The 26,800-nt window shown below is 53.6% G+C and overlaps 1 protein-coding gene across 1 annotated transcript in view; it reads left to right on the top strand.

Moving 5' to 3' along the window:
• The window catches only part of MECP2 (methyl-CpG binding protein 2), a 66,152-nt gene extending 40,085 nt beyond the window's left edge, over positions 1–26,067 (top strand). The window contains exons 2-3 of the mRNA XM_032331536.1: positions 17,525–17,875; positions 19,204–26,067. Coding sequence (XP_032187427.1) covers positions 17,525–17,875; positions 19,204–20,287 — 1,435 coding nt within the window. The 3' untranslated portion in view covers positions 20,288–26,067. The remainder of the gene's footprint in view (positions 1–17,524; positions 17,876–19,203) is intronic.
• Positions 26,068–26,800: the final 733 nt, after the last annotated feature.

The raw sequence follows: 26,800 nt of genomic DNA, 5'->3' as shown, positions 1-26,800 counted from the left end.
CATGGAGCTGGGGCTTTGGGGAGGTAATTAGGGTCAGAAGAGAACATAAGGGTCGGGCCCCCATGATGGGATTATTAATAGGTCACTGGAACGCTTCTCCCATATGAATACACATCAGGGGGGGCAGCTCTTATCTTGTCCCCGTAGCTGGGACTTTTCACTGGAAGATTTTTTTTTTTTTTGCATTCCCAAATCCATAACCCTAAAGGAAAGGAGGTACATTAAACACTAGAGCCTAAAACTGAGCTCAGCCAAGCTCAGGTGCCGCAGTTTTTGTCCCACCAAACGAGTCCGTGGATAACTACATAGTGGTTTCCTCAGAATACTTCAGTTTGATAGTTGATCCTGGGAGAGAAGTCACGGTAATGATCTTAGATTGAACAAGGTATTATTTTTTTAAGGTTTTATTTATTTATTTTAGAGGGAAAGAGCACAAGTGAGGGGAAGGGCAGAGGGAGAGAGAATCTCAAGCAGATTCCGTGCTGAGTGTGGAGCCCAACATGGGGCTCGATCTCATGACCTTGAGATCATGACCTGAGCCAAAACAAACAGTCGGATGCTTAAACAACTGAGCCACCCAGGCGCTCTTGAACAAGGTATTATTAATGAAAGAACATTTCTGGGAGCTCCAGGACCCTCTGGTCTTCCAGAAGGTGGTCCCATGGACCCCAGAGGTGTTGTCAGACATCTAAAGTTAGCCGGAGAGGTCATTTTGCACCCAGATACTGTCTGCCCATCCCCATCTCAGGAGCCTCCTGTTGCTGATCAGTCCACAGGAAGTCTTCGGGTTTCAGCTGACTTCCCGTTAGGTGGCGACAGAGAGCACAGAAAGAAGTATGCGGGAAAGAAAACTTGTTTTGCTTCCTGTTAGAAAAAGCACATGGGGTGTTTATGTGCATTGGTCAGATTTTACCACACAAGGCATCTGAAGGTTTTTTGCCCTCTTTTCTCCCTGCTGTTCTCCTCAACCCACTGTCTCCCCCACCACCCCCCCTTCCTCCCCCCAAATAAGGTGGGTGGGTCAGAAGAGGAAACAGCCAGATGCCACATCCTCAGTCTCTGTCACCGTCGATAGCAGCAGCAGTCATGCAAGCGGGGAACCTGCCACACTCTTCACTGCCCACATTCCTTTATTTCTCCCACCAGTGTCTTCTACATCCTTTCCTTTGCCACCAAGCCCTCATCTCACTAGGACTCCTCCAATAACTTGCCAACTCTCCTACACATTTCTGTCTTCCATGAGGTCCCTAGAGTCAAATCTCACTCCTCTGCTTTAAACCCAAGAATGGCAGCCCTGTCTTCTAATGGCATCAGGGCCTCTGATGTGACCCCTGCCTCTTTCTGTCCGCTTCCGTTCTTTGCTGCTCTTCCTCTCATACGTGCACCCTCGACTACAGAGAACTGCTCTCCTGCTGCTGGCTGTGTCCATTGCTCCCTTGTCACATTTGCCCTGTTGCTTACTCTTGAAGACTCAGTTCAAGTGTCTCTTCCCGAAGAGAACCTTAAGTAGGCCCCCAGGCCTTATCTGGGTTAGATCTGCCTCTTTCATTCCTGGCTCCCCACCAGTACCTCACGCTAGGAGAACAGCCTGCAGACTGTCATAGCCCATGGGCCTCAGACAGGAGAAGCTGTGTCTTCTGTGTTCAGGATCCATGTCCGCCTGAAAAGCACGGCTGTGACACTCCTGCCACTCAGCTTTCCCGGCCCACGCACCTCCTGTTGCAGGCTTGTTCACTGCCCAGACAGTCCCCCTCTGCCAAGGATTTGGTACCAGGCCTGCAGTCTTTGTGTCTCTATCCCAGTCCCTTCCATCCCACAGGTGACTTACGTGTGCATGTAGACGGCCCTTAAGCCCTCCTCTGTTCCAGTGAGTTCTGCCACCCACTGCTGTAATCACAGCTTGGAATTTGCCATCACCGGAAACTGCTCTACCCACAGAGCTCTAACAGACAGTTACGGACAGCTCTGCTGGTAACAAAGACTTCCTGCGCTCTGAGCTCACAGATTCCACCCTCCCTGGGACCCTGTCACTTTCCTCTCACATGACTCATGCCCATCACCATACGAATGAGTTTTAGAATTTCCCATCTTCACTGAGCACTCCCTCCTCATCTCCTTCCCAGTTTTATTAGCCCTTTGGACAAGCTTTTCTATACTTGACTACTTGCCTTCCCCTCCTCACCTCCTACTCTGCTCAGCCCAGTTCATGGAAGTTTTATTCTCCCATAGTCCACAGAGCAGTCTCATTACCCCCAGTGGATGTTCCCCAGCAGACGTCCATGTTGCCATGGCCAGTGATGAGTCTTCCTCTTGACATGGTTGTTCCTTCCTGGAAACCCTTCCTCCCTTGTGTCCCTTTGGGGACCCCACCCTTTCCTGGTGCAGCATCACTGGCTGAGTTTTATTTTCTTTGGACACTTCACCTCACATCTAAGCCCCCCTCTGTGGGGGGGGGGACTCCCCCACACACACCTTATGACTGTGATGGGAGGCCGGGTGACCTGACTAGTCGCTTAAATGCCAGATGCTTCCCTTTTTATTTTATTTATTTATTTTTAAAGATTTTATTTGACAGACAAGAGATCACAAGCAGGCAGAGAGGCAGGCAGAGAGAGAGGAGGAAGCAGGCTCCCCACTGAGCAGAAAGCCTGATGTGGGGCTCTATCCCAGGACCCTGAGATCATGACCTGAACCAAAGCAGAGGCTTAACCCACTAAGCACCCCAGGCACCCCTGGATGCTTCCCTTTTCAGTTTCCCTATGAGCCACAGCAGCAGTCAGCAAACTGTAGCCCCAGGCTAAATCTGGCCCACTGCCTGTTTTTATATATAAAGTTTTATTGCAGCCCAGCTCTGCCCCTTCCTTTATGCTTGTCTGTAGCTGTTCTCCCAGTGTACCAAGCAGATGCTGCGTCTGCTCTGCCAGAGACCCTCCGGTCTGCCACACAAAACACTCACTGTCTGGCCCTTTACAAAGTAAATTGCCTGAGGCCTGCACAAGGGCATGGGTGTGAGCGGCGTATTCAGACCCATCCTTAGAGGGGGTCGTAGCCAGCAGAGGAGCCCTAGCTCAGCATCTGAAAGGGTGCTGAAAGGACAGATTCCTGGGCCACAAAGTGGCTGTGGTGCTGGTGGTCAGGGCTGCCCCCTGCAGGGTGGCAGAGACAGTGTTAGCCGCCTTGTGCCTGCCTGGAACACTGTTTCTGGCCACGTGCACTCCACCCTATTCCTCCAACCTTCTAAGGACCGTCTGGCCACCCACTAGCCTTTTTTCCTTAATTTTTGTTATTGCGGTAGAATATACATGACAGAATTTACCCATTGAACCATTTGCTAGTGTAACGTTCTGTGGTATTAAGTACATTTATATCATGGGGACATCACCACCTGTTATCTTCCAATAGCCTATTATTCAAATATTTGTCTGCATAAATCCACTAGAGCTGGTCTGTCACTTGCCACCAGTAATCTGGGAAGATACCCGTTATCATACTTCATTTCCTCTGTCTCTTTTGCTGACTGCTTTTTATCACAGCCACAGATAGTGGGGGGGAGGGCTGTCCACACTTGGCGTCCATGTGCCTCTGTCACTCACCTGCCTCTTCGGACCTCAGTGCTGAGGACGCCTGATACCTGTCCCCAGACCAGACCCTTCCCCAAACTGCAGCCTTACATATCCAACAGCCCTTTAGATCTTTAGAAGGTGAAATGCCTCAATGTTGAAAACATCCGATTTGGAAGTCAGAATGCTTGGTCTGTGCTCCCCCTGCCCCCAGCGCACATGTGCCCTCCACTGCCAGCATCTAGACCGGCCACCGAATCACTGGCCTGGAGGCTCTTGTGCCGGGAGCACGGTTAGTGGGCGGCCTGCAGGTCCTTTGCACTTTGCTGGGCCTCAGTGGCAAAAGGCTCCTCGCCAAGGTCATACCACCGTTTCCAGGGCAGCACCAGGTGACGGAGCCAGGTGGGGATATGACCGCCCCCACATACCCCTGCCTTCTCTGTCCAATTGTGCAGCAGCCATGTCGGGCCTGTGGAGCACTTCAGCTCTGCCGGGCCGGCTTCCTGCCCCTCTCTTCCCGGATGTCGGTCCCTGATAAACATTCAGCGCCCAGACCACGAACTCATCCTGCAGCCCCTGCCGTCTCTGTGTGTGCGGGAGCTCTCGCCTCCCTGCCCTCCCCGCCTCACACGCTGTAACTTCATCATTAGTGTGAGTGCTTTAAACTGTTCATCTGGTCATGTCCGTCCTCCGAGTAAAACCCTCTGGGGGCCTCTTACCCTCTCAGAGTGAAATCCGAAGTCCATTGCCTGGAAGCAAAGCCAGCTTCCTGGGCCTGTAACCTACACAGTGGCCCGGCCTTAGAAGAACCAGGTTTGGTTTACTGCTCTACTGTGGCTATCTCGAATGCCTCCATTTTTATTAACCAGAGGCCCTGCGTTTTCATTTTGGACAGGGCCCTGAAAATTACTTGGGCTGGCCCGCTTCATTTTGAGTTCATCGGACCCTTCTTATTCCCTGGGGTCCAGCCCACCCCTCTCAGCTTTCCTAGAATAGGCCAGGTTGTTCCTGGCTCAGGGCCGTGGCTCTTGCTGCTCCTTGTGCCCGGACCCCACTTTACATGACCCACTCCCTCACCCCTCACTTCCTTCGGGCCTGGGTTCAGGCTCCCCTCAGAGAGGGCTCCCCCAGGGCTCAGGCCCCTGCCCATCTCACAGCCCTCTGTGCGCAGCGTGTGCACACCCACGAATGTGGCATGGACGGCGCTGCCAGGACGTGAGCTCCTTGCCCACTGTCTCCGGGCCTGTGTCGCTCACAGCTGCCCTGCGCTGCCCTGTGCCTGTGTGGGTGCTGTGCACTCCTGGTCCTCTGCTGTTTCTTTCTTCTTTTTTTTTTTAAAGATTTTGCTTATTTGTTTGACAGAGATCACGAGTAGGCAGAGAGGCAGGCAGAGAGAGGGGGAAGCAGGCTCCCCGTGAAGCAGAGAGCCCGACTTGGGGCTCCATCCCTGGACCCTGGGATCATGACCCAAGCTGAAGGCTGAAGCTCTAACCCACTGAGCCACCCAGGCGCCCCGGTCCTCTGCTGTTTCTGCCTTGGAAGGTGTTTGTGTTTGTTTCTCCCCTCGGAATGCCTGGCGCGTTCTTTCTGTTATCCTGGAAGTTGAGGAGGTTGACCAGAGTCTGTCTCACTGCTAAGTGTTCCTTGTCACATGTTCCTGGGAACACATTGTGTTCTCTCAAGGTACAAATGTAGCTCATCTTTGTTTCAGGTCTGTTCTCTTGTATTTTCGGTAGCATCTTCTGTTCCATTCTGGGGCTCCCTACTACAGGAACACAAATTATCCTTCTGTTGGATTGTCTTTGTCTCTCTTCCAGTGCTGTTAGCTCTGCTCTAAGTGCTGTAGCTTTCGTTGTTTTCATCTGTGTTCACTGTTTGTCTGATCTGACTTTCAGCTATGTATATTCTGGCTGTTTTTAAACGTATCTATTAGCTCCATAGTGATGCGCTTTGGTCTGCAGTTTGTCTAGGCTGGGAATTTGCCTCTTTCTTCTCACGGTGTTTTATCATCTCCTCTTTAAATTCTTACTGAAGACGCGCTCCCACAAAGTTGTGAAGAATTTCCTCCTTTTCCTTGCAGCGTATTCTCTTCTTGGTGAACGACTTTGCCTTTCCTAAGCTGTCCCCCCCCCCTTTTTCTCTTTTTGCCATAATATGTTTGCAAAGTTACCATGTCATTTCCAGATACTCTGTTTGCTTTGGTACAGCGGGGGAGTTCTTGGCTTTTTCTTCCTGGTCTCTTGGCATCCTTTCTCACTGCTGTCTCCCCCGGGCTGTCTTGAGCTTGGTGTTGTGCGGTCAGAGAAGCTGTGCCCTTCGGTAGTCTTCGGCAGTATCCGGATTCGTCTTTCTGACCAGAGAGAGGTAGTAAATGTCTTATGCCAAGGCTCAGTCTAGCTGCTTGAGGGACGTATATGCCATTCCACAGGGATGCGGGAGAAGGGCGCAGCTCAGGCTCTGCATGGTTCCCTGGGTCTGTATGTACCCAAGAGCGGTCACCTCCCACAGAGCCCACCCGGCTTTCTGGGAACTTCCCAGCAGGAGATTCTGTAGTTCCTGGGTTGAAATGGAAAAAGTGACAGACTCCCACCCAGTTGTTTCTCTCCAGCTTGCTGCCTGAGGTCTCTGGGTATTTTCAGCTCCCCAGCATGGCTTCCGGGGGTGGGACAGGGGCCAGAGCTCCAGTAGGCTGCTGGGTAGGTTTTATGTCCCTTTGTTTGACGGAGGCTTCCCTTCACACCTCCTCCTACCTTTGTTTCTCAGTTTTATTAGAGGTTGGGAGAGAGCAAGTATGGGGGAGGTTGTAACCAGCCATTTAAAGCTTCTCTAGTCCATGTGGAATCGATTCTGTCGTGCGGCATGTGATGCAGTGGTCATGGGAAGCAAGTCACGGCCCTGTCCCCTACGCTTTCTCTGGCTGTGCTCGGATGCTTTTATTCTAGGTAAACATCAGGCTCTGAAGGGAGTTCCAGCGGGCTTTGGACTGGAAGAACAGTGTCCGGGCTCCCCGTGGCATTTTCTCCCTGGCTAGCACTCAGACAAGAGAAGTGACTGAACGCGCCGATACTTGTCTCCAGGCATGTTGTCTGTGGGGTAGAAATTTCGTCCCTTCTGCTTGTCTAGTGCTTCCCCCATGGCTTTGAACCCTGTTGTCCAAAACCAGGGCCAGTGTAGGATGGGGACCCAGGGTGCACCCCGGGGAGGTTGCTGGGACAAATGGGGTCTCCATCCATATCTGTGATGTAGCTTTCTGGATATCCCAGCCATGCAGGCTCCCTGGGGCACTGCAGCCTTTCTCTGCTGTCCCCCTTCTCAGCAGTGCCCAGGGAAGCCTCAGCCTCTTACTGGCCTTTCTTTGGAGGGTACGAGTGGTATTCCAGACCCTTCCTTTTGCCACCAGCAGACTGCACTCCAGCCGGCTTGGCTCCAGGGTCCTGTTATTCTGGCCTTGAGGACTTCTTAGGGCTCTGTTGGGGAATCCTATCCACAGATCTTCCTGGTGGGTCCCTCCTGCGCTCCTGTATTTGAGCCGGGGAGAACAGCGCAGACGCTCAGAGTGTCACAGCCGTCAGTGGCTCCCTTCCTGTTCGCCAGCACTGGCAGATTTGCCCCTTTTTTTTTTTCTATGTCGTTGGCTGTTTCAGTGGGCTCAGATGTCATCACTGGGAAGAGGAACCTTGTTAACAATGCAGGTAGGAGGTGACCTACCCTAGTGACAGGCTCTTACAGAGTTCTCGCTTCCGTTATTAGAGATTTCCTTTCTGCCTCTTTTCCCCAAAAAAATACATTGCCTCTGTTGAAAATTTATTTTGGCAATTCTGATTTTTGATAAAAGCAGCCAACGCTTTGATGAAAACCTATAAAACTTACATAAAGTATACAAAGGTAAAAAGAAACCAGTATCAACGGATGAGTCGGGGAAGAAGCAGCTGTGGGAACGTATTGCTGGGCCCAAAAAGGCAAGTGTAAGGTGAGCACATGTGGAGGCAGGCCGTTGGTATGCTGAAGACTGGGTATTTGTCATATTTGTCGTATTTGTCGCTGGAGGTGTCCAGCCGTTCATGCACGTGATGACTGTGAGCACCCCGTGGCACAGGAGCCAAGGCACTTGAGGACATGATGGAAGAGAAGTTTCCAGATGTGAAAGCTAGAGAATGGAGAGCAAATTCAAACAACATGGGCTTTCCAGGAGAAGAGAGAAAATAGCAGAAACATCAGCGGTGAGGACTGGGTTCTTGGTTTTCTCCTGTTCTTAACTCACCCAGCCAGCTCCCTCTCCAGTTGCCTTCGTGGTGCAGCCGGTGGGGAAGCCGCTTCCTGACCACAGCCTCACCGGCTTGACCAGCTTGGGCCCTGCCCCCACCCCAGCCCCAGTAACCTCACATCATCAGGCCATCCTGTTGCCCCTGTGTCCGTATTCCAGAGTTCTTCCCCTACATTCGGTATCTCCCCTGTCACAACACATGGTAGAATTGCAGTGGTTTCATGACCGACTCTGCTCGGAAGACCACACCAGAGAAAAATAAGAAATGGAAGGTAGGGGGCGCCTGGGCGCTTTGATCGGTTAAGTCTCTGACTCTTGGTTCGGACCCAGGTCATCTCAGGGTCCTGGGATGGAGCCCTGGGTCAGCTCTGCGGAGTCTGCTGGAGATTCTCTCCCTCTCCCTCTCTCTCTTTGCTCATGTGTGTGCTCTCTCCCTCCCTCCTTACCCGACCTCCCCCCCAAATAAATAAATAAAATAAAATAAAGACATAGGTGCAGGTAGAAGGCTTGTCTTCTTGCTGTAGCATTCCTGGCCCGAGCACAGCTCATCCTCAGTGTCCAGAAGAATTGTCAGCTACTGAGTGAGCGAGCGGCTGCGACACTGCCCTGTGCGCGCCGCGCCCCCCCCCCCCCCCCCGCTTGGTCTTCCTGTGATGACTTCGGTTGAAAGTTCGTCCCTACCTGCTGAGCATCCCAGAGTGGCAGCACTTTAAAAGTGCCGCTGCCCTACTCTACTCCTGTCTAGCTCCAGACCATTTTCAGCCCCATTTCAACATCAGAGGAAACCCTGTGGAAAACAGCCTGGTAGTTCCTCAAAAGGTTAAACATAGAATTCCCATATGACCCAGCATTTCCATTCTGGGTGTAGACCCAAGAGAACTGAAAAAGGACCCATGCAAAAACTTGCCCGCAGACGTTCAGAGCAGCTAAAAGGCAGAGACCCGGCAGCTGCTCGTCAGCAGGTGCACGGACGAAGCGTGCCCAACCGGATCGAGTCCCGATGTGCACTGCAACACGAATGAGCCTAGAAAGTGTGACGCTGAGTCAAGGAGCCGGTCACAAAAGGCCGTCTCTCGTTTGATTCCATTTATATGAAATGTCCAGAATAGGCAAGTCCAGAGTGGCAGAAAGCAGATTAGTAGCTGCTGAGGGCTGGCAATAAGGCGACCTGGGCGAGTAGCTGCTTAATGGGTAGGGGGTTTCCTCCGGGGGTGATGAGATATTCTGGAACTAGCTAGTGGTGACGGTTGCACAACTCCGTGAACGTACTAAGTGCTGCTAATGGCAAATTTTATGTTACATGCATTGTACCACAATAAAAAAAAGATTCATCAAATGCCCTCAGAATATTTCGCCAGCAACCTTCAACTTGGCTGAATGCCTAGTCATTAAAGTTTTTTTTATGTCATTAAACTTCTTGAACTAAATTCTTTGCAGCTGCCGTGGTTACCATGTCCTCGGCTTCAGAGATGGCATGCACATCGGCTTGGTCTAGTCTGGCGTATATCACCCTCCGTCCTACGCGGGCCTCTTTCTCTCAGATTGGCGGCAGTGTTGGTTGCCTGGGCTCTACCTTTAGCCAGACAGGGTTGCTTGGAGACAGCTGTGGGTTTTGAACACTGCTTGGGCATTGTAAAACCTACCTTTATGATTTAGGGTAATAGAGTCAGCTGTCATTTTAGTGGGGTGTTAGAAAAATTGAGATACAATTCACATACTGGGAAATTCAGCCATTTAAAGTGAACAGTTCACCGGCATTTAGTACGTCCACAGTGTTGCGCAGCTATTACCTCTATCTGGTCCCAGAACATTTTATCACCACTAAAACGTGCACACACATATACACACACACACACACCCAAAACTTTACAGTCATTAGGAGTCACTCCCTATTACCCACTACCCTCAGCCCCTGGTAATGACTGATCTACTCTCTCTCTGTGGATTTGCCAATTTGAAACATTTCATGTAAATGGAATTAGGTAGCATTTGTCCTTTTGTAGCTGGCTGATGTCACTCACATAGTGTCCCCAAGGTTCATACATGTTGTGGCCTGTGCCAGAATTTCATTTCTTTTTAAAGCTAAATAACGTTCCATTGTGTGGATGGACCACGTTTTGCTTGCGCAGTCATCCGTCCTCGGGCCCTCGGGCCATTTCCGCATCTCGGCTCCTGTGTACCACGCTGCCTTGAGCACGGGTGTGCGGTTCATCCGGTCCCTGTTTCCAGTTCTTGGGTCTACAGCTAAAGTGGAGATGCTGGGTCCTGTGGGAACTCTGTGTTTGACCTTTAGAGGGACTGCCTGGCCGTTCTCCGCAGTCGCGATGTTTGTGTAAACCTGCTTTTCTTCCCTACTGTGCGACAGACGCATGCTGTGGACGTGAGATCTGTCGTACGGCCCCGGCGCCTTCATTTGCGGAGGGAGCTCCCTTTGACGATCACGAACTGTATTTTATTTAGCTTTTCAAAACACAGCTTCTCTTGCATCTTCTGAAAGCTGAAGTATTTAAAAATACACGGAATTCAGAGCCGCTGAGCTTCGGGTTCTACTGCCATAGCCTTGGAGCTGAACCCCATTTGCTCTGTTGCTCCCCAGAGACCACTGAGACACTCTCTTCCTGTGCCAGTTGGATTTCTCTCAGATCTTTAAAGGGACTGCAGCTGGCATCTCCAGGCGCGGCTGCCTTTACTGTTCCGTGCACAGAAGCCTCCTTGATTCTGGGAGTCTGCAGCGCATGCTGGAGGTAGAGGGAGTTGGAGGCACGGAGTGAACGACGCGGCAGGGTGGAGGTAGCTGCTGCAAGACGGCCGTTTCTCCCCTTTGGTGCCCGACCATTCGCCCGGGGAGTAGCCCCTGCCTTGGCCCCGTGGGTCATGTCCTCGTTGTGGGACTTGGCCTCCTTCTGCAGCTCAGTGGAATGGGTGACTAGACGTGAATTGTGCTGAGAAATGCTGTATCCTGAAACTGGCCTTGTGCAAACATGACTGAAATGGGGCCAGGATATTGCTGTGCCTCTGGAAGGATCCCGGGAGCTCACTCTGGAGGGGGCTGGATTCCAATGCAGGTGAAAAACACCTGTTAGCTGCTGCTTTCACCTGGTATCTTTTTCATCTGAAATCCTTAGGGGTTGAGTAGTCCCTCCTCAGTCCCAGGTGTCTGGCCAGCCGCACCTGCCAGCTGTTGGTTGCCGGCAGCCCTGTAACGTACAGGGGCCTGGTGTCACACGAGTGCCAGGTACAGCTTCCCAGGGCAGCCTTCTGCGGGCTTACTGGAGGTTTCTTTCCTTGAGAAAGTACAGGCAGTTCTCTCCACCAGGCCCCTTGGGGTACAGTAATGCGGCTTGAAAACAAGATGCCCGCAACTCTGATTTTCCTTCGCTAGATTAAAGGAAAGATTTGATCTAACGTTTGTGTTCTAGAAGCACAGTTACTAGATGATGTTTTATTATTCAAGAGCCTTCTTTCCTGCCTCGTAGATACTTAAGGTTTGAGAGGGCCCTTGTGCTTCAGTGTGGTACGTGCGTTCCTGAAAGACTCCTGCGTTCTACAAGTCACACAGTAAAAAGTAAACGTTGTTACGGGGAAAATGGGAGGGGTAGACCACGCCGAAGCTACGTGATCAGAGCTCACTAACAAAGTCATTGACAGTTCTGGTTCAAATTCTGGCGAAGAGACGAAACACACTGAAATGGCCATTGGCGTTCGCAGCCCGCATCGCCGTCAGCCGAGCGCTTCCCGTGGCGCCCATGCGGGTCCTGTTGCGCCGTTCCGGTGACGCTTGAAGTGGGGGCCTAGGCAAGGCCCCCTTTGGCAGTGATTTTCTTTTCTTTTCTTTTCTTTTTAAATTTAAGTCGTCTCTGCACCCAGCGTGGGGCTGGAACTCATGACCCCAAGATCAAGAGTCAGATGCTCGGGGCACCTGGGTGGCTCAGTGGGTTATGCCTCTGCCTTCGGCTCAGGTCATGATCCCAGGGTGCTGGGATGGAGCCCCACATCGGGCTCTCTGCTCAGCACGGAGCCTGCTTCCCTTCCTCTCTCTCTGCCTGCCTTCTGCCTACTTGTGATCTGTCTGTCAAATAAATAAATAAAATATCTTTAAAAAAAAAAAAAAAAAGAGTCAGATGCTCTTCCGACGGAGCCAGCGAGGTGCCCCTTACAATGATTTTTCTTCGTACCCTGATGCCTTCCCTTCCTTCGCACTCCACAGCCGTACTGTATGCGGGATGACACCACTGTGGTTCTTTGAGCCACTGAAAGAAGGCACTTGAACAAGGTTTCTAGCTGTCCCTCTTAATGTATTCATATAATGTGAAAGTGTTCTCCTTAATCGTTAGAATACTTGCCCGAGACTGCTTCCAAATACCGCTGTCAGCTGCACAGTTTCCACTTCCATTGATGTCACCCGCCCCACCCCCTGCTTTCCCAGCGTGCCGCCACCTGAGCACTGTGCGTTTCCCTGAGTCACTGTCGCTGCACTGCCCACAGAAGTGCTGCTCGAGCCTGGCTCTCCCAGGGGCATACAGTGCACTCTTGACCCTCAAGGAGCCTACTCCATTCCCCTCCTGCTGCCCCTGTGACCACAGATTGTCACTGCCCATTCTCCTAGGCCCGCATTTACTACCCCAGCCTCATCTTCTGCAGACGCAGCTCACCAGTGCTCAGCAGTCTATGACAGCATCCAAACTCACCCTTTATTCACTTCCTCAGACTGTGCCTGCTTTGGGTGCTAAGCCTAGCCCCCGCTTCTCGAAGCTCTTGGTCAGAGGGATACAGTCACCAAAAGAAGCAAAGGCAGTACAGCCTCTGGGTTGTGATGGCCCCGCGGGGCTCCTGTGCCTGGCTCTGTGCGTCGAATGGAGAGACTGTGAAGAAGGCCCGCGCTGTCAGGGCATGGAGGGGTTGACCTGTGCAGTGGTGTATTTCCAACTACATGGGGGGCATGGGGTCTTCTTGCTCATAGGGTTGGGGAAGGCTCCTCAGAAGTGCCATCTTAATCCAGCCCAGAGCCATTGGTGATGCGGGGTAGGAGTCATTAGGCACTCCTCCCTGTAGGGATGGAGCTATTCATACCCCTGCCCGCTGTCACTGGTCTGTCCTGAGCCCTCCTTGCCAGCCAGTAGAACTCTTCAACCCTGGAAACCCAGCTCAGGCCTTCCTCCTCCAGGGAATCCCCATCTCTGGGCTTCTCCTGGCCCTGGAACAGGGAAGGGTATCACTGTTCTTTTGTTACTTCTTTGTCCCCCTGACTAAACTGGGGGCTCTTGAATACCAGAGAATGATGGTAATTCTGCCGTGTCGTTCCAGCCCCTGGCAGAGTCTGGCTCAGGGAAGGGCTGTTGATGAACATACATCAGCTCAACCAGGACTGCAGACAAGTTCCCCAAGCGCAGAAGGGAACTTCGTGTCCTTTTTCTTTTCATCTGTAGCACTGACGAGTTGGATGGGTGGTTTTTCTGGGGAATCCTCTCAACTCCAGAATAAACGAATGTGTGAACTAGGTGCTCGCTCAGTTCTCCTACTCATTTCAGGTTTGTGAGTGCATGTGCGTGTACATGTGTGTGTATGGTGTGTATAGTCTCATTCAAAGGAGGATAAAGAGGACTAGGTTTTTTTTTTAAATGTGTGTTTCAGCAAACTCCGTAACCCCCTGGTGGGGTGAGGAGGCCTTAGGGAGTTGGGTTGCCCTGGGACCAAGCAGGTGGATTCCTGTTTTGCATCATTTTTACCCCCAGTCCCCACCCAGTGGACTGACTTCCCGGCTGCTTTGTGGGTGTTTGTCGTTTGCTCTTGCAGAGAAGTAGAGTGACAAACCTGGGTGCCCCCTCGGTGCACAGATTTGAATATCACTATTGTCATAACTGCTTCAAGTAATCTTTTTAAAGTTTTTATTTATTTATTTATTCATTCATTCATTCATTCATTCATTTGATCACAAGTAGGCAGAGAGACAGGGGGCGGGGAGCAGGCTCCCTGCTGAGCAGAGAGCCCGACACGGGGCTCGATCCCAGGACCCTGAGATCATGACCTGAGCCGAAGGCAGAGGCTCAACCCACTGAGCTGCCCAGGCGCCCCTGCTTCAAGTAATCTTAATTTAAAAGAACTAAAATATTACGATTGAGTTAAAGGTTCTTTTAGTCCTCACCTTTGGTGCTATTAAAAGTTCATTTGTTATATAGTTAGATAGGGTTTAAAAGGTAAATTTTATCTTATGAATGTTTACCATAAGAAAAAAACCTACCAAAAAAAAAGGAAAATCCAAGACAGTTCATTTAAGGCCAAGTCAGAGTCTGGGCACAGCTGGGTCTCTCCTCGGTGGCTAGTATCAAAGAGCTATATTCGCCTGTCCTCGAACTTCTAACCATGGACGTGACTGTAACCCCCACCTGTTCCTGGCCCAGGCTTCCCTGTCCTCAGTGACACCACTGTCCTCCTAGGCATTGGCCATGGTCCTTCATTCATCCCTCCCTCTCACCCACACCAGCCTCTCTTCAGCTCTGTCGCTCCATCTCCTGGTTACTTCCCAGACCCTCCACTGTCCCCACCCAGGGCCACCGGTCCCCCTGCTTTCCTTTCTGGCTTCCTGAAGTCTGCTTTCCACCCAGCAAGTAGAGTGGCCCTCTGAAGATAAGAGCCCTCATCCCTTCCCCTGCCCAGGGCTCCCCAGTAGCACCCTGACAGAGCTCTCCACATCCCCCTTGAGGCCTCTCTGCTACCCAGAACCTTCCGGCACAGAGCCACATGGCTAGCCCCCTTGCTTCCTATATGCTTTTCCTTCTTTTGTTCCTCATTGTGTTCCAGTCAGTTTGTTGTTTTGGACACTCACCTTGTCACAGTGTCACCTAGTGCAAGGAACCCTTTCAGCCAGACCAGCAACTATGCCCTTTGACTTTCTCTTTCTCCGTCCAAGAACTCCCCTGCCTTTCTGCCCCTACAGGCCACCTTAGAACCACAACCACCCACTTCTCTCAGGGCCTGGTTCCCTCCATGGACACGGGGTGCGTTCCCTGCGCTTGGTTGCCATATTAGGCCTTAAAATACATCCCACCAAGGATGTGCAGAGCACTGTGGTCAGAGGTATTTGAAATAAATCTTTTCTCTGTGGTATAGTACCAGTTTGATGTATAGTTAAATTCATGTGGTTGTGCTTGCATTCTTCCGTATAGTAGGGTTTTGTTACCATTTGTTTTTGTTTTCATTTTGGTTATGTAAACTTCCACGTGATTCAGAGAGGTTTTGACTCACGCCAATACCTTACCTCATTCTCACCGTCCCTGGGACTAGAAAGCCCTTCTTCCCTTGTTTCTTCCGTGAGAGGCTGCGGACAGGGTGCGGGCGAGCCGGGGGTGCTCTTTCGCAGCCCTCTCCTGCATGGCTACCCAGGTTGTAGGCTTAGTGGCAGCCATTCATTCCTTCAGCCCTTGCTGGCAGCACTCCTGAGTTGTCTGCAGCATCAGGGCAGGAAACACAATGCCATCACAAATATCATATACCTGTTGTTTTGCATTTCTGGGGTTGTCTCTCTAGGGTAGAGTTTTAGAAAGGATTGCCGCTGATGGCGTTGATACTCTTGGTTGTTTCCAAGAGGCATTGCTGGGGCATGTGGTTTTTTACTTGACCTTACGGTGGTTAAACTATTTGGGGCATATAAATGAGCGTTCTGGAGGAGTCAGAGATCTTTCCCATGGGTGCGGTGTTGTCCCCTGACTCCAGGACTGTCCAGGTTCAGGGAACAGCCGTGGCCTTCAGCAGTGCCCCTCTGGTGGCCTGTGTAGAAGTGGTCATTCCAGTCCATCTACCACTGCGCCTCTGGCAAGCTCCCCTTCGCCCCTCTCAGATGGGGCATACAGGCCACAGACCACACCTACCTTCCCAAGATTCTTCCTCATTTCCTGCTGAGACATTAAGACTGTGAGAATTGAAAACTGAGCTCTGTGCTGTAGCAGTTTAGAGACCCTCACTTCACAGCAGGAAAAGATCCGTGGGCCACGGACTGAATCGGGGTGACCCTGGCAGCCGTGGTTAGAGCCCTGAACTGCTAGGGGATGTCCCAGGATAGGGAGGAACTCAGGAGCAGTTTTGTTTCCAGACCCCTGACCTGAGCCTTTTAGAAAAGGCGTGTCCTCATGGTGCCAAGTGAGTCCTGATATGAACCCCCCTTTGGCAGCTCACCCATATTCTTTGAGTCTGGTTTCCAGGGCGCACCGCAGTGCCTCCGCTGGACTCTCCACAGTGTGAACAAGGGGGAAGTTGCTTGGGGTAGACCAGCCAGGAGGCAATGACCAGTACTGACACGAGCCTTGTGGGACAGGGCAGCTCTAGGGCTGAGATACTGAGGACAAGAATAGTCTTATTCTTTTCTAGAATGAATTGCCAAGGGCGCCTGGGTGGCTCAGTCGGGTAAGCGTCTGCCTTTGGCTCAGGGAGTCCCACATCGGGCTCCCTGATGATCAGGAAGTTTGCTTCTCTCTCTTGACCCTCTCCTGTCTCATGCTCTCTCTCTCTGAAATAAATAAAATCTTTAAAAAAAAATAGAATGAATTGCCAAAAGGCCAGCAGACAGCCAGTTCCAAGCCCATGATTCTTTCCGAGCCTCCCCAGCCCAGGTCGTGTTTCTGCCCTCTTAGCCCTGCCCTGAGAACATCATGGCCAGACTCTGATTCCAGGGTCCGGGGCCTCATGGTGGTCATTTCCAGTGCACGCAAGGAAGGGACCCTGCCCTGTGGAGCCAGAGTCCAGGAAAGGAGCCACTCTGTCAGTGCGGGAGAACGGGAGGCGCCCGCCCCGGGGCGGGGAGGTGCACGTCTGTGCCTTCATCCTTGCCCTTCCCGAGGCGCTCACGTGGTAAGGGAATGTCCGGTGATAAAAGTTCATCAGACCCGGGATGGCTTCTCTTCTCACTCCGGAACCCCGGGCAGCAGTTTCTGGTTGCCCTAGTTGGCCAGTGTTTATGTAATGCCTTTGCGATTTCTCTCCCTCTGGGGTGTTGGTACCTATTGTCATGATGAGGAAACTAAGGCACAGGATGTTGAGGTCACTTGCTTGGGCCCATTTTTTAAAATTGCAGAGTCAGGATTTGAGCTCAGGTTGTCTGGCTCCGAAGCTTGTTCTTTCCACAGCACTGTGCTGTGCCCGCCTCCCAAGGGGGCAGCGTGAGGCTCTGTCACCGTCAGTAAGTCATGCTGTGCCCCATGACTGGCTTTTACCAAGCACGCAGTTGAGAGAACTTAAAACTGCAGAAGCCAGAGTCACGCCCAGGCCAGGTCTGCACGCACAGGAGCCCCGCCACGTTTTGGGTGGGCAGCCCCCTCTGGCAGTCAGGGGCCTCCTGTGAGCCGTCCGGCCCGGGGGTGCTCGGGCACAGCCTGTAAGGTGGCCCCCTCCACGGCGCTGCACCAGGAAGCCACACGCTGCTTCCACCCAGGAAGGTGTCCCCTGTCCAGGCTGCTTGCTCTCCTGTATGCTAGGAGGGGGACTCCGAGTGGTCACAGGACGGGTCGGGCAAAGCCCCAAGGCCCTAAAGTAATCCATGAAGGGGAGCAGTGGCAGGACCTGGGCAGGCGGCGGTGGCAGGACCTGGGCAGGCGGCGGTGGCAGGCAGGGCAGCTCCGCCCTGCCTGCCTCCGCCCTGCCTGCCTCCGCGCACTTTCTCGAGAAATCCGTGCGCTCCCTGTGGCACTTACATGCTTATTTAACACTTCAGGGAAGAAAAGTCAGAAGACCAGGATCTCCAAGGCCTCAAGGACAAACCCCTGAAGTTCAAAAAGGTGAAGAAGGATAAGAAGGAAGACAAAGAGGGCAAGCATGAGCCCCTGCAGCCCCCAGCTCACCACTCCGCTGAACCGGCAGAGGCAGGCAAAGCGGAGACCTCAGAAGGCTCGGGCTCGGCCCCAGCTGTACCGGAAGCCTCTGCCTCCCCCAAACAGCGGCGCTCCATCATTCGTGACCGGGGACCCATGTATGACGACCCCACTCTGCCCGAAGGTTGGACCCGAAAGCTCAAGCAAAGGAAGTCGGGCCGCTCCGCTGGGAAGTATGATGTGTATTTGATCAAGTAAGTAGGGGCGACTCCCGCCTGCAGAGCAGGGAAGGCTGGGTGGGCAGGAGGTCAGGGACAGGTGCTAAGACACCGGTGCGGATCCCTTAGAGTGGCAGCCCTCTGTTGCTTGTAGATCAAGAAAATGTGTGCGTCTCCCCCTCTTGTGTTGGGGGCTTCAGTAGACCACTTGAAGACTGCAGCAGGTACATTTGGAACGATGGTGTGCAGAGCTCGCCACCCTGAGTGAGATGGACACAGGGTAGCAGAGTGCGACTTCTCGCCACCAGCCCTTGAGGTCTTATCAGCAGGTAGCAGAGCAGTAGGGCCTCCCCAGGGCCACAGGGAGGACATCAGGAGAGGTCCCCTGAGGACACAAGGCCCTGTTCAGGCCAGACCCGCCACGTGTAGTAGCCTGTGCTTGGAAGGCAAGCGGAGCTCTCTGGGTTCCTCCCATTTATTTCCTCACTGGAAAACAGTCAGCTGAGGGGCTCTTCTCAAAACCTATTAAACTTCTCCCCTTCCTGGGAGTCATTCTGTGACGAGTCTTCATGACCCAGGAGAAATAGGAATTCACAGGGCTCAGTCCGCTCCGTGAGATGTCCTCTCCATCTCCCCTGTGCCTTTCCAGCTGTCACTGGTACGCTGCCCCGCTTTGAGCTGGTCTGCTCATTGGGCATTTTGTGTCCAAACAGCAGCTTCCAAGCCAGAGCTTCAGAGGAGGACTGAATAAGTACATTTCAGTTCTGGCCCTTAGACAATCCAGAAAAGGTTAACAGTTTTGGAAGGACATTTGCAGACAACCTCGTTTGATTCCAACAACTCTGATAAGGGGGAGCGGAACACTGTCCTGCGGACAGATGAGGAAGCCGATCCCAGAGAGGCTAAGCGCCATGCCTAGGTTCTGGCAAAGGAGTACTCTACTTAAGGACCAGGCCCAGGCCCCAGCCAGCAGAGTGGCCCCCCGGCCTGATGGCTCAGGAGGGTCCCCAGGCCAGGCCCCTTTGGGGGCCAGAGGAGGGGCCTTGGTGGCAGGCGGACCCTCAGGGGCGTCCAGGCAGCAGCTGCAGAGCAGCCGGCACCCAGCTGTCCAGTCACTAGAGCACACCCTACAGGTGCCCACCGCCCACCGAGCCAGTCACTTCTTGTGGGACCGTGGCCATGCCCCTCTAGTTTTCGCCTGTTTTGGCTTTTCTCTCATGGGACTCTCATGCAGTCATGTCATCAGGCAGGTCAGTTGCAGAACGTGCTGTCACAGAGTTCACCGTCTTCTGCTCTGCCCCATCTTTGTACAGTAGCGCAGAAGCTTCTAATCATTCTTTCTGTCTCTCCGTTTGTCCCCACAGTCCCCAGGGAAAAGCCTTTCGCTCTAAAGTGGAGTTGATTGCGTACTTCGAAAAGGTAGGCGACACCTCCCTGGACCCTAATGATTTTGACTTCACGGTAACTGGGAGAGGGAGCCCCTCCCGGCGAGAGCAGAAACCACCTAAGAAGCCCAAATCTCCCAAAGCTCCAGGAACTGGCAGAGGCCGGGGACGCCCCAAAGGCAGCGGCACTGCGAGACCCAAGGCAGCGGCATCAGAGGGTGTGCAGGTGAAAAGGGTCCTGGAGAAAAGTCCCGGGAAGCTGCTCGTCAAGATGCCTTTTCAAGCTTCACCGGGGAGCAGGGCCGAAGGGGGCGGGGCCACCACGTCCACCCAGGTCATGGTTATCAAACGCCCTGGCCGGAAGCGAAAAGCCGAGGCTGACCCCCAGGCCATTCCCAAGAAGCGGGGGCGCAAGCCAGGCAGTGTGGTGGCGGCCGCTGCCGCCGAGGCCAAGAAGAAAGCCGTGAAGGAGTCTTCCATCCGCTCCGTGCACGAGACCGTGCTCCCCATCAAGAAGCGCAAGACCCGGGAGGCCGTCAGCATCGACGTGAAGGAGGTGGTGAAGCCCCTGCTGGTGTCCACCCTGGGCGAGAAGAGTGGCAAGGGACTGAAGACCTGCAAGAGCCCCGGGCGGAAGAGCAAGGAGAGCAGCCCGAAGGGGCGCGGCGGCAGCGCCTCGTCGCCCCCCAAGAAGGAGCACCACCACCACCACCACCACGCGGAGCCCCCGAAGGCACCGGCGCCACTGCTTCCGCCCCCGCCCCCGCCCCCGCCCGAGCCACAGAGCTCCGAGGACCCCAGCAGCCCCCCTGAGCCCCAGGACTTGAGCAGCGGCATCTGCAAAGAGGAGGAGATGGCTAGAGCGGGCTCGCTGGAGAGCGACGGCTGCCCCCAGGAGCCGGCTAAGACTCAGCCCGCGGTCGCGACCGCCGCCGCGGCCGCAGACAAGTACAAACACCGAGGGGAGGGAGAGCGCAAAGACATTGTTTCGTCCTCCATGCCAAGGCCAAACAGAGAGGAGCCTGTGGACAGCCGGACGCCCGTGACCGAGAGAGTTAGCTGACTTTCCCCGGCGGATCGCAGAGCAAACCAACAAGATTAAAGGCAGCTGTTGTCTCTTCTCCTTATGGGTAGGGCTCTGACAAAGCTTCCCGATTAACTGAAATAAAAAATATTTTTTTTTCTTTCAGTAAACTTAGAGTTTCGTGGCTTCAGGGTGGGAGTAGTTGGAGCATTGGGATGTTTTTCTTACCGACAAGCACAGTCAGGTTGAAGACCTAACCAGGGCCAGAAGTAGCTTTGCACTTTTCTAAACTAGGCTCCTTCAACAAGGCTTGCTGCAGATACTACTGACCAGACAAGCTGTTGACCAGGCTTCTTAGGGTATGCCTGCACCTCCCCTCCCATCCGACCTCACCCCGCCCCCCCCCGTGGTCATTAGGGACAGCGAGTGCCATTGGTGCCCCCGTCTCCGCTCTCCTCTCCCCGCCAACCCTGCCCCACCCCCACCCTCCGGCTCCCCCGCCTTCCCCATCCCCACCCACACTGGGACAAGGAGGTGTGAGGCACGAGAGACAGGTGGATCCTTTAGAGAAAAAGACAAGAGATGGCCAGTGGCTGCAGCCCCTGCGTGATCTCACCCATGGTGGCACAAATCCGGCCCCAGGCCGGCCCCAACCCAAACCTGACTAGGATATTTCACAGGACAGGGAAGTAGCACCTGTTTGCTCCAGTTCTGGCCTGGCTAGGAAGGGGTCAGTCCTTGTGCTGCTGGGTGCAGACTGGCCGGAGCCGGGTGAGAGGAGGGCGCAGGGCCACTCTCCAGGGAGTGGCGCGCGAGAGAGAGACACAGAGAGGGAGGGGGCGGGGGCATGGCAGCAACAGGACGAGGCACAGGCAGGCTGGCCCCGGGCTCCTGGGCTTCTCCGGGTGGCGGAGGGCAGTGGGGCCGATGGCATTCCTAGTCACTCCGAGCAGTCTGTGGCTGGTAGGTAGAGGCCTAGTGGGCGAGTTGGGGTGCCAGGGGGAAAGAGGGGAAAAAGTTCTTCCAAAACTTTCCAATTCTACTCCTTTAGGGACAGCTTAGAACTATTTGCACTATTGAGTCTTCATGTTCCCACTTCAAAACAAACATGCTCTGAGAGCAAACGGGCTTGAATTGGTGACACTTTGTCCCTCAAGCCACCAGACGTGACGGTGTTCACAACTACCTGTACCTGCGCTTGTTTTAAAGTGGGCTCAGCACATAGGGTTCCCACGAAGCTCCGAAACTCTAAGTGTTTGCTGCAATTTTATAAGGACTTCCTGATTGCTTTCTCTTCTGTCCTCCCATTTCTGCCTGCTTTCATTCGTCTTTTCATTTCTGCCCCTCCTTCTTCACCCCTCGGTACCAGGCACCCGCAGCTCCCAGCTTTACCTGAGCTGATGCCGGCCAGCTCAGGCCGCCAGATCACACCCTGCCCTTGGCCTTCCCACTGCCAGCTCTAGCCCTAGCCCCACCCCATTTCGAGCCCTGAGGAAGCCCCAGGCTCTGCTGAGTCCTGGCCCTAAGGCCTTGGCCTCTCTGAAGGGCAAGAGGGCGGCAAGGTCTCGCTCTCTTAGAGAGCGCCCTTCCCTTGGGCAGACCTTGGATTCCGGGCCTTCCCAACCTTCCACTCGAGAGAAGCAGGCAGGAGAAGTTGGGCAGATTTGGATTTGGGAGCTGAGGGTAGCACAGAGGCCCCCGTGGCCTGCCATAGTCCTCAAGTAGCCCAGCCCTGACCTTGGCCTCAGCCAGGCCCAGCTAGCATAGTATGGTGCGACGACGCAGCCGATGGGAAGAAATGCAGCTGCCCCAGGCCTGAGCTGCCCCCCCCCCCACCCCCGGCCTCTCTGCTCCTGCCGTAAGGTAACCATGAGTTCTCCTCTGGTGGGAGACGTCTGGCTTTGGCTGGAGACTGGGTGGGGCCAGCGTATGACACATGTCCACCTCTGTGCCGGGGGACGGTGTGGGGGCCGAGAGGCTTGGCTTTGCTGTGGGTGTTCATTGCTCAGTCTCCGTTTGGGAGCCCGTCCTGCGTTCTGTGTTCAGGAAGTCCTTATCTAGCTGCACATCGTCATCATACTGGTCTGTCCTTTTCTGTGTTTACAGAGATGTCTCTTGTATCTAAATCTGTCCACCTGAGAAGTACCTTATCAAAGTAGCAAGTGAGACAGCAGTCTAATGCTTCCAGAAACACCCACAAGCACGCCCCATGCGAGCTGCCGCCATGAACTGTCAAGTGCGTGTTGTCTTGTGTATTTCAGTTACTGTCCCCTGGCTTCCTTACTGCGGCGTAACCATGAAGGAGTGAAACACCCTAACCGTCCAGCACTTCCTTGCCAGCCTTTAGTGATCAGGAACCATAGCTGACAGTTCCAATCAGTAGCTTAAGGAAAAAACGCGTTTGTCTCTTCCAGAATGGTTAGAAGCAAGGGAGTTTTCCCCCATTCTGTTTGCAGAATCATAGTTGGCCTTTGTAGCATTTTTGTACCCATTTCCTTACGCTGTGAAAGCAAGTCCCACAACCAGACCCGCCCTGCTGTTGGCCCTCTGGGCTTCACTTCTGACTCCTCCCTAGGAAGCGAAGGGGGGTCGGAGGAGGGGGCAAGTCCTTCAGGATCCCTCTTCCTTCAAGGACAAAAGGCTCCTGACCCTGAAGGGGCCTTGCACTCCAGGCACCCACAAAGGATGCCTGTCCATGCGAGTACAGTGTCCGGCCAGTTTGTCCTAGAGATGCTGTCCGTTCGGGTCGGTTAGGTTTTTATGCATTAAACTTAGTCCAGTGGAATAAGTGTCTGGAACCAGTGTCCAGAGCCGGCCTCTCCGTCAGTTCAGTACCATCTGGTCCTGGGAAGAAGAGTGTGGGGCCCGCCACGCCCCTTTTCCACCTGAGACCGCTCAGGGGCTGACTGGGCATTGGTGGTTGAGAGCACAGCGTTTCAAGTATCATTTCCTTTTGGCCCAGCCTGACCTTCAGCCCCCTCGCTCCCCAGCTGCTTCTTATAGTTCCAAAGCTGCAGGCAGCCCCTGAGGCTCCTTGGGGTTTTCTCACCCCTCCCCTTTCTTCCACGGTCCCTCTTTTTCAACTAATAAAGGCATCACAAGTAAGTCACCATTAAGCAGGTCGCCTTGGTGGTTTGTTGCCCTGGCAGGCAGGGGCCCTGCAGCTCCCATACGATCCCCGGTCCTGGGTCAGGTTGACAGGAGGTTGGAGGGAAAGCCAGGCCATGGGATTCTCACCAGCTATGTCCAGCCCAGTTTGGGGGTGTGACCTTGACTTTGTGTGTGCTTGAACATCACGAAGATTGGGGGCATCTTTTAGGGACTGTGTGAAGAATTTAGAAACTAACAGCTTTCAGACGCCTGTTGTAGGGGTAGGTCACAGTCACTTTTGGTCTCCCCAGCCCTGATTCTAGTTGTTAGTTACTACCTCCTCTCCCAACAGAATGCTGTATGCCCTTGAGCTCCTCCCACAATGCCCAGCCCAGCTCTGCCCTGCCCTGCCCATTGGTGGGCCTGCCCTAACCAGTGGAATCGCTGGCCTTGACACTGTAGTGAACCAGGGCACTGAGCCACAGCCAGGCTCAAAGACAGCTCCCTTCTGCTGCTACTCTATTCCCATTATCAGAAGGCACAGGCGACACCTAGAAACGCCCTGTTCCCCAGTCTGTCCGTGCCAAACTACCCAAGGACCTCAGCTCCCTCAGCTCCCGGGAAGGGGAAAGCCGTGGTGGCGGCCCAAGGACACTGGCCACAGCTGGCACCAGGTTTCTACTCCTGAGATCCCCCCCGCCGTGCGGGGATGGGCAACAGTCTGTTCAGGGGCACCATTCCAGGCTAAAGGCCACAGACGGCACCAGGACCCAGAGCCAGGCCCAAGTTGTCACCTGCTCTTCCGTGCGGCTTTTGGTTGCTGACAGGGACCGTGAACGAAGGTACTAGCGCGCGACAAGCTATGGTGCTTGGGGGGAAAGGAGTTTCTTCAGCTGACAGGATCTCCGGATTTCAGTAGCTTAGTGAGCTGCAGCAGCGCAGGAGGGAGCCACAGGTATAACCAGGTGGAGCCTGGCAGCCAGGCTCTGCGCCCCCTTCCTGCGCCCCCTTCCCAGAGCTCTGCACCTGGAGCTCTGGGTGGGCGGAGCCAGGGAAGGTCGCTGGGCTGGTTCTTGGAGAAACCGTTTGTGCATCCTTTTCTAGTCAGTGTTGCTCTGAATTGTTCCCTAATGGGAGTTTCACACACAGATTTTAGGACTGATGGCCCAGCCCTCAGCAGGCGAGCTGCGTTTAGAGCCCTGTGGGTGTTTGCCTGGCCGGTTCCCAGAGTCCTGGCTCATGGTGTCGGGGAAGGGGGCAAGCAAGGCAGCGTCGCCTGGCCTGTGGTGGAGCCCCTGCACCTGCGGCCCCACCGTGTCGCGTTCCTAGTCTTACTCTGTTCCCTGTAAGGGCCCCACCTTTGCTCTCCCCAGTAGTAAACTCGTCCACTCTGGAGGGGTTTGTCGAGTCTCCATTTTTGCGTCTTTCTCTTTCAGATGCTGTTTCAGTCTTTAGAAGAGGCATAGTCTAATTGTTACATACCACTAGGATACTGCCTCCCCCAGGGTCTAAAGTTACATATTAAAGGGGGGAAAAGTGAACAACAACAATTCAGAAGGAAAACCTAGACAACATTTGGCAGAAAATTGCATTTCGATGTTTCCGAACGAGTAAGAGCAAGCTTTTGCAAAACTGCCAATCTAAAAATATTTGGAGCTTGGCCTGCCATGTTTGTGCTACAGGAAAAGGGGAGTCCAGCGTGAAGCAGCTGGATCTGAGACTCGGGGCTGTCCTAGCACTGAAGAGCCCCCTGCCTGTGGGGCTGCCTGCCTGGTCCCCCAGCTGTAGAAGCCCCGCGCTTGGTGTGGGAAGCAGTGTCACCAGTGACTCCAAAGGCCTGCGACGTCCTCACCATCCAGCACCACCTGTTTCTTGCTCCTTTCTCATCTCTGCAGGATGTGCCCCAAGTGCTGATTTGTTGGGGGAAAAGGGAGTTCTGACTAGTGCCCCCGCAACTAGGAAGGTGAGGGTGAGGTCTCCCCCTTGGTCTCTGCCTGTCCCCTGAGGACATTCCCCCTGGTCTGCTGTCCTTGGGCCAAGGGTCTAGGTGAAGTGATGCGCCTTTCTGCACTCAGAGGTGACGACAGAGGCCTGCGCACGTCCTGTGGTGTGTGTCCCCCTCGCCCCTCACCAGCGAGAGCCCCTGGGCCAGAGGGAGGGCAGGCACAAGAGCAGGCACCCAGACCCTCCCCAAGGGAAGTCCGGCCTTTGAGTCTGGAGAGCATTAGCGAAACTTGCAAGTTGCCTTTGCTTCCCTGCCCCCTTCTAGCTTACCTCTCCTCAGGTCCTCAGCAGCGAGAGACAATGAGATGAAAAGGCCAAGAGGTTTGGCTCCTGCTCACTGGTAGTCCCTCTCCCTTCAGTGTTTGTGTGTCCAGTGACAAAGGTGTTCTTCCTGGTGACCCTGATTATATCCAGTATCTTAGACGCTATACGCATAGGCCTGCTTGGTCTCCTCTATCCTGGGCTTTTGTTTTGCTTTTTAGCTTTGCTTTTAGTTTTTCTGTCCCTTTAATTTAATGCACCGACTAGACACACAGAGCAGTTGAATTTTTATATATATATCTGTATATTGCACAATTATACACTCATTTTGCTTGTGGCTACACACACACACACACACACACACACACACACCTGTTGAAATTATACCTGTTGCTTAATTACAATATTTCTGATAACCATAGCATAGGACAAAGGAAAATAAAAACAAACAAACAAAAAACAAAAAAACAAAAAAAAATACCACAAAAAAAAAAAAAACTACAAATCTGTCTGCTGGTCACTTCCTCTGTCCAAGCAGATCTGTGGTCTTTCCTCGCTTCTTTCAAGGGCTTCCCTGTGCCAAGCGAAGGAGGCTCCGGGCAGCATCCGGGTTTTACACTGTTTCTCCCATGCTTGTGAGAGAGGTCCCGGGATGCTGGCGCGGGACAGTTCACCTCAGCGGGCGGGTGTAGGAGTGCTTCCTTGCCCTGGCAAATTCTGGAATGTAGCTGGTACCACCTGGCCCCCTGCGACCTCCACGTAGGGCAGCTGGAGTGCACCAGGGAGGGGCTGGCCTGACCCACCCCCAGCCCTCCCAGGGGCGCAGGCAGAGCGGTCTTGCACAGCCAGCCAGCTCGGCGGGCCTCCCCGCCAGTAGGGCTTCCACTTCGCTGAGGCTGGAGGGCAGATGGGAGGCCCATCACATCTCTGAATGTGTGAGTTGCACCGGGTAGACACCAGGGACCCCACAACCACATACGAGAGTCCACTGGGTCCCCTCTAGGAGGTAGCAAAGACTCCAGAAACACCCTTTCTCTTTTCCCCAATCCTACGAGTAACTGCATTTGCTTTTGTAATTCTTAATGAGCAATACCTGCTAGAGAGTTTAGCCGTAACAGTTCTTTTTGATCATTTTTTTAAGTAATTAAAAAACACCAAAAAAAAACCAACCACCACCACCACCCAGAAACTCGTTCT

This window comes from Mustela erminea, chromosome X, assembly GCF_009829155.1.
Source record: "Mustela erminea isolate mMusErm1 chromosome X, mMusErm1.Pri, whole genome shotgun sequence".
Classification (NCBI taxonomy): Eukaryota; Metazoa; Chordata; class Mammalia; order Carnivora; family Mustelidae; genus Mustela; species Mustela erminea.
Note: the sequence above shows the minus strand (reverse complement) of the source record. Positions and strands in the feature narration are given on the sequence as shown.